This window comes from Tigriopus californicus, chromosome 5, assembly GCF_007210705.1.
Source record: "Tigriopus californicus strain San Diego chromosome 5, Tcal_SD_v2.1, whole genome shotgun sequence".
NCBI classification, from domain to species: domain Eukaryota; kingdom Metazoa; phylum Arthropoda; class Copepoda; order Harpacticoida; family Harpacticidae; genus Tigriopus; species Tigriopus californicus.
The window spans coordinates 2,952,000-2,959,793 of record NC_081444.1 but is presented as its reverse complement, the minus strand read 5'-3'; the positions used below and the strand labels follow the sequence as shown (position 1 = coordinate 2,959,793).

Here is a 7,794-nt window from a genome sequence, read left to right as displayed (position 1 = left end):
CCAATTAGACAGACATCGTTTACTGTTTCAGGCGTTTTCTCGAACTATATTTCTAGGAGATGCCCTATTTTTATTCTGTGTGCAATGTGCAAGGTTTATTCATAAGTTGGAATATATTACTCGGCACTTAAACAATTAAGGGGAAACCACAAAAATAGAACATTGAATGCATCCAAAACTCTTCTCATTTACAATATTGAAAGACTTTCGCTCATTTTGATACCCAGAAACAATACTGTTGCCTCTTTTATCCCAAAGCAATAAATGGAGTTCTAAAGCTTATATTTGGTTAAAATCAGTCATCAATCCCACGCAATGCTGTACTAAAATTCACAAAACTTAACATTTTTATTGAAACAAATACAAAATCAGTTGAAAGGAACTATCGCCATACTAAAGGCTCTGGTAAAAGAATGCCGAGTGCGGAAAATCCCGGTATGGACACTTGCACAGATCAGATGAAAGTCAGGACCCTAAATAGGGTCAGGTACCCATGAAAAAAAGCCAAGAGGCTTATGGGAAACCTGGGGCATGACTAACCCTCTTGTACATATACAAAGGAATCCCCGAAATACATACATACAAACAAATATATTTTCTCAATTCAGTCCGTTATTCATCTCTTAATCTTTATTTTGGGATCGAATTCACCTAACTTTGAGCGTACGTCTAAAGATATAGCGTGCATCTAATCACGAAGAAGGTTTATCGTATCCTGATGGTCACTATTACCTAACTCTGATTTATTCTGGTGGATTATGTGGCTGCAGTAACGACCAGTACTGTCCACAAAATCCATACTTTTTCCAATCTTTTTTCCATTACTTTGTGTATGTAGTATTTTTCATCATTTTGCCTCAAATAATCGAGTTTGATTTTTTTTTGTCTTGGCTGCTTGGCGTACTTTAGGTAAGAAATAAGGCCTGCTATAATCATTCAGTAGAGGAGAGTGCTTATAGAGAAAGGTCTTGCATCCTTTCTTGACATGCTATTGCATTTTAGCTGTATCATTTTTTTGTCATTTTGCTGTTTCGTTATTTTGTTACGACTCTTTTAAAAAGAGTGAGAAGAAGTGGAAACATCTGCAGGTTTCGCATATTTATTGCATTTTTGCCCTCTTTGTTGCATTTTTAATTGTAATTTTTTTTTCTTCATTTGGACACCCCTGGCTGGCAATAACTGATTACTCAAAAAAGTAAAGCCATCTTTATGGAACCTCTAACATACTGCGTTATGATATAATGGAAAGAAATATGTAGTGTTTTGGTGTTGATAGTTTGGCTTGAAATTAGTAATTTTTTAGTCTTCGGATGAAATTCAACATTTCAAAGTTTTCTTTGATTGTTTCAGAACGAAGGCATAGATTTGAGAAAAAAACGTCCAATGATACAACATCCACGAAAAGGTTAATATATGCGGATTCTGCATCTTGGGTTGGTTCTTATAACCAAGGTAAATTATAACGCAGAAAATCGGTGTCAGTAAAAATGCGGTTATATGAAGATATGTTCGAACTTACCTAACGCCTTTATTTGGGATCCTAGAACCAGTAAAGGATTCGTCCAACCCTGTCTGGTATTAGAAAGAATTCCGTCTCTCTGCGGTCAATTACGTGGATATAATGGCAAGTAGAATTGCAAATTATAAGCTAGAAGTGGTGAAGGATCAACGCAAAGTGTTTCTGTTCAAATAAGACGGGACCCTGGTCCTCACAACTAAGAAAACAAAGGCCTATTCTAAGGCCGTGCATAAACCATTTTTGATCAAGGACCAAAAGCCTAATATTGCTCTTTATCAGGCAGTGTTATAATACTCAATTTCGCCGCGAATTACAGCCAAAGCCTGCAAAATAAAATTCTGCTCCAAAAGAGCCTTGATGGTCACACTTACCTACACCTATAGGGGCTTCCACTCCCTATTCAGCCTGAACAAATATTCTGTGTTCCGTCATCATCTGGAGACATAAATGAACGCCAAGAGCAGGGCTGATTGATAGCTTAAGTTGACTAATTTCACGCAAGCTTGCAAATGAAATTTCGAGTAAATCGGTTCATTATGGACAGAGATATCACCCTTTCAAACTCTTGGTCCTCAAGCCTTGTTCTTTCTGACGCACCCGGTACTTTGGATCTGTTACACTATAGTCGAGATTGTTATTGGTCATTTTGACGTATAGTGCCTCATTATTTCGCTAATAAACTTGGTAGCGTCGGACAAAAGTATTAAATAAATAAGTTTGATTATCTCGCAACAAGGTCACCTTTAAGGAAGTAAATATTTTGCTTAATAATGCCCACCAGGTATAGAAATAATAATTCAAACTATATTTGAGCCACCAAGAATTGGCATATAAAAAAGAATAAAGAGAAAAAAATAAATATTTCTCCACTTTTCGACTCTTTTTCGACCCTTTTTTCCTCAGTTTTTGACATTTTTGCCCTTTTATTGTCATTTGGGTCCTTATCTGTTTCCTACAATCTTTTTTTTATGTCTATTAATGTGTAAACTGGTCTGAATACTAGGTCCACATTGAACCTGCGCAATTGCAGCATTGCAGAGCCATGCATGAGACCACGTAGCATTTAATAACACCTGATTTGTCATCCCTGCTATGAACCGACTTAGTAGTTATTTGGGTGCAACCTCCATCTAAGCACGGACTGGTCTACCTAAAAAGCATTGGGCTCAAACTTGGCTGAGTTCATCTATTCAACAAGACCTTGTGGTCGTATGAAGTGCTTATTTGGAATAAGATGAGCGGTTCAGGAGATAGGATATTGTTGCTTCCGTTTTCAGTCAATATCTCTAGGTGTCCGTGCCATAGCCAACATTAAATATTACCTCAGTTTCGGGAATGACGATAGCAACTCGTACTGTAATATTAACTACTACAAAAAAGTTTGGACTTCGCTGGGCTGTGTTCAAACCAGAAGTTGCTAATTGGAAAGCAGATGCTATACCAATGCGTAGCCGTTGCTAGCCTAGATTGTACAGGGTAAATAGGCATCTTTTATTTCTTATAACTCAATGTCTTCTTCATAGAGACCATGAATGACTACATATGTAGGATCGGGATGTGGTGCAAGTTTCTGTATTGTTGGAACATGTCTTCATTGCCAACCCAAGTTAGGGACCATAAAATGACTTACTCCTATCCTACGATCTTTTAGGCTTTTTTCATCATTGGTGTTTGCTTGGCACTTGAAGGATACATGCACTACACTGGTCAATATGTTTGGTACCTCTCAGCTATTCTTGGACTCTTTTACGCCTATTTGGGACTGAACATTCAGCACGATGCCAACCACGGCGCTCTTTCAGCCAATCCCCTCGTGAATCGTCTCATGGGAATGACACAAAATTGGTAAGATGAATAGTGAAGAAGTACCTTTACGAACGACCGTGTCAGCACATCGTTATTACATTATGGATTTTCCTCTGGAAGGAAAATGAGTCGAGAAACTTTTATACTGACCTTTGCACTCAATTATTGAGGCTCAAAGTCAGACTTTGAATACAAGTACAATCTTGAATACACGAGTTTTCTTCCTTCCAGGTATGGAGCCAGCGTGACATCTTGGGTGCATCAGCACGTGGTCCAACATCATGTGCACACTAATGACGTGCATCTGGATCCAGATATCGAAGGAAAGGTGGTCATGAGGTTGAATCCTATGAGGCCCTTGAAGAAGGTCCATGCCTATCAATGGTTCTACTTCTTCGGCTTGATCTTCATGTACGGATTCTCCATTGTCAAGTTCAGCTTCACCACAGTCTTGGAAGGGTTCTATTACACCCCATTCTCGGAGCTGTTGAACCGTTATCGATACCAGGAACTGGCTTGGTCCTTGTTCTTTTACTTCCGTTGGTTCTTTTTGCCTTACTACATGGCTCCTGCTTGGACCACGTTCTTCCAAATCGCTCCCATGTTCATGATTTTTGGCTTTTACCTGTCCGTGTTCTTTCACATTAGCCACAATTATCTCGGCGTGGAACAACTCGAGGACACGAGTCCCAAACGTTCTTGGCTCCATAACCAGGTAAGACCAGGCGAAAAGTATGGTATAAAACGCTTATGGATTAACAAGACCATTTCTTGAAACCATTTTTGGAGAGGGGAGAAAAAAAACACAACATGCCTTTTAATGGCCTTTCACGATAGATTTAAGAAGCCGCCTTTTACATGAAATGGAACATTGCCTGAGGATAGGAAAACATGTTCACGGGTAACTGGTTCTGTTATACAAGCTATTATAATCATTAGACATTCAGAATTGGAAACCAACAAAGCACTCAAGTGAATCTCATTATGCGGGTTGAATGAGAAATATATTATGAAGATTGTGAATAATGGATAACTGAATCTTCGTCTGAAATGAAAAGGCAAAGTTTAGTCAATGCATCCTTGGGTCGAATTCCCGGTGCTTGTATACACATATACACATTCTATGTTCGATTGATGAAATGTTGATTCCTGGAAACTTTCTTCACTTATCGGAACGCAGTGTTCATTCAGGCAAGGGCGACGTCACCACTGGACAACGACGGAAGTGAAGGAACTGAGTGTTTCCATCTTAATCAATCAAATGCATTTCCCCTCACACGAGTTAACTCAGTTGTAGACTGAGAAAGCATTGGTCAATTTTCTTTTCATTTGGATTAAAGTTATGTTTCCTCTACCCTAGCATCTCTGTCCAGTGGTGACGTCATCCTTGATTCAGTCAATTATTTACGTAACGTAGGGGGGCTTTGGCAAACTAACCTTGGGATATATACGTTTATCCCAGAGTATGATTTTTAAACAAATCATTTTCAAAGACTCAAAAAAAACTGACCATCTCGGGTACTTGACATTCTAGTACAGACAATGTACATCGTAGAATTTCCTATACAAGCTCCAAGACCCAAAAGGCGATTGTCTTGGCTGAATTTCCCGATGAATCATTGGAGAGCAAACCTAATATACCTCAGCAACCACATCTGGTTCCCCCTTTTTTGGCCCAAGGGAATCTGGGTAGATCAAGATTCACTCGCCATCTTTGCTCTTGTTTGCTCAAGGTCGTGGCTTCCTCGAATGTGGCTGGACCCATTCTCGGGTTCCTCAACGGAGGCTTGAACTACCAAATCGAGCACCATCTCTTCCCGAGGATCCATCACAGTCACTATCCAACCATTGCGCCAGTGGTTCGACAGTTCTGTCAAGAGAGAGGCATTCCATACCGACATTTCGAAACAGTGACCGAAAACGTGATATCCAGCATCCAGCATATGTACGACATTGGCACGAATGTCGTGCCTGAGGCCGCCAAGAAACTCGAGAATGTCAAGATGCATGCACGAACCCTGAGCGTGGCTGGATGAATAATGCACCCTTTAGAGTACGGCCATCTAAACCTGGGAAATGTCAGTTCGCATAAAATCTAAATTCGGAAACAAAGTTCTAATAAATTATTTCGTCTGCCCCTTCCGGTTCAACATTTACCTTTTTAATGGGACTAAAATTTTTTATAGCTACAGCGCTTAGTTTTGTAAGCTTTTTTTATCCAATTGTTAGGGGAAGGTTTTTCCAGAAAAGTAGTGACATAAATGTCAAAGAATAAGGTAAAACACTTTTCCATACCTTTTATTTACGGTTGATGGCTTGTACAGTACGTTCACGACTCTTTTAAAGTAAAACAGTACGGAAATGAAATAAATGACATTGGCGAAGGTTCATCGTCTTATTTTCGACATACTGAAATTTTTTTTCTGGTTTAAACCAGAAGTCAGAACCGTGAAAGGTTCTTATTTCTTATTTCTTTTGTTAGAGGCCTCCCAGAATGTCTACAAATTGGCTCTTTTGTTCCGAAAGTGAACCCGGCACGTGGTGTTTTGTCTCAAAATGTTCCATCACGGAAAGCCGAATGATTTCTTTCTTACGAAATATCCAATTACTCTTCAGTCTATGGGTTCAATTTCTTCTATAAGTACAAATGCACGTATTTAATAGGAAGCTTTGTTTGAGGAAAAGATTGGCTTTATTTACCCAAGATTAACCTTTTGTTTTATTTGACAGTTCAATCTTGGCAAGCAATATTGTGTTCATGAATGAACACAACCACAAACGCATGTGCTTTTGTCAAATTTGAGTGGGTCACGAAACTTACTTGATAGAAACAAAGTAAGAAATGTTAGCTAGTCTGTTCTTGAAGACTAGAACACACTATAAAAGGCCGAATATATTATCATTTTTTATTAAAAAGGGAAGAGTGACACTAAGTGCCACCCGGTTGCAATTTAAAATGTAGATATTGTGGTCTTCTCTCAGCCACTTAATTCCCAAAGGGTTTCAGTATGGATCAAGCCATTAGCAAAGATTCACATCCCAGTTAATGGGAAATTCATGGGAATGTGTCTTCTCCATTTTCTTAAGAGCTCTTTCCTAGTACATCCATTCAAATTGGATATTTTCATTTCTTACGATCACGACGATTTTAAGGTTCCGATTTTCTTGGTAAAGACGGAACGTTTCTCTCCTGTGCAATGTACGACCCGTCATTGGGTCCTCAAAATCTTCAGTCCCACTTTAAGCCCCTTTTCTTGGATCTTTGATTCTTGCCAGAAAGTTTCCGATCTAATCTTAACAAATTGCGCCAGAAAGTGCTTAAAAGAGTTATTGGAAACCATTTAAGGCATGTCTTGCAAAACCGAAGACGGGATAGATCCATGAAATGGGAAATGAACATTGGTCATGAGTCATTGGTTCTCATCATATCTCATCCCAATAACCTTAAATGGTTCATGAAGATTAAATAAACTTTATATCACTTTATATCATCATACTTGTTTACTAGCAAATCATCGTTTGACCTTTACATTCCCATCAAAATCAATGGTGCGCTTGAACGTTAACGAAGATCGTATACACGTACAATAATTCAACTAAGGGCGGCTTAACACTACGATGGAAAACCAGGATTGAAACCGGTTTGAGGATGGAAGTAGGACTAGTTTTATAAGGCTCAAGTCAGTATTTGTGAAATAAATCTCATTATTTGGTTTAAATTTCGCAATATGAACCTTTTGTTCGACTAGGGTACCGCCGTGATAGACTCGAGTCCTCTGCTGGACTTGCCCCAGTACTAGTCCTCTTTCATTCCTCAAACCGGATTCAATCCTGGTTTTCCATCGTAGTGTAAAGCCGCCCTAAGAAACCAAGAAGTGCTCTGAGACTTTCCCAAAATGAGACGATGTACTGTACGTGAATAGAACCTTGAAAAAGCCACCTGCCCACTCGACCTGTCTCTTGCTTTCACGCCGTAAGTGTTGGCTGAACATACAAGATGCTTCAAGATCTAATGGATTGGTGTGGTCATTGTTGTGCCTGTTTAGGCTTTTATCCTTTTTAAGGCCATTTGTCACGCGATAGGCCAATCATTTTACAGGGAAGGATATATTACTAGCGACATCGTAAAATAAAAATCTCGGGACCAAAAATCGCATTCGGTCCATTCCATAAATGTGTAGTTATTCCAATTTAATGTCATTCAAAATGGCCGCCGAGGTTGCTCACAATGAGAGCGAGATAGTGTGTCAAAAATCGTATACGATGTTGACTTAGGCAATAAGCGTCTTCAAGGTGAAGAGAAATCACGATGATCTGTCAGGGACAGCGCTTTTCCGCGTGTGCTGTTGTCCCACCATCGAAGAGTCAAGAAGCTCATACATACATACATACATACATACATACATACATACATACATACATACATACATACATACATACATACATACATACATACATACATACATACA

General features: G+C 39.1%; 1 protein-coding gene across 1 annotated transcript in view; it reads left to right on the top strand.

Moving 5' to 3' along the window:
- Positions 1-5,475, top strand: part of LOC131880919 (uncharacterized) — a 15,078-nt gene extending 9,603 nt beyond the window's left edge. The window contains exons 3-5 of the mRNA XM_059227650.1: positions 3,171-3,364; positions 3,557-4,040; positions 5,059-5,475. Of these exons, the coding sequence (XP_059083633.1) occupies positions 3,171-3,364; positions 3,557-4,040; positions 5,059-5,361 (981 nt within the window). The 3' untranslated portion in view covers positions 5,362-5,475. The remainder of the gene's footprint in view (positions 1-3,170; positions 3,365-3,556; positions 4,041-5,058) is intronic.
- Positions 5,476-7,794: the final 2,319 nt, after the last annotated feature.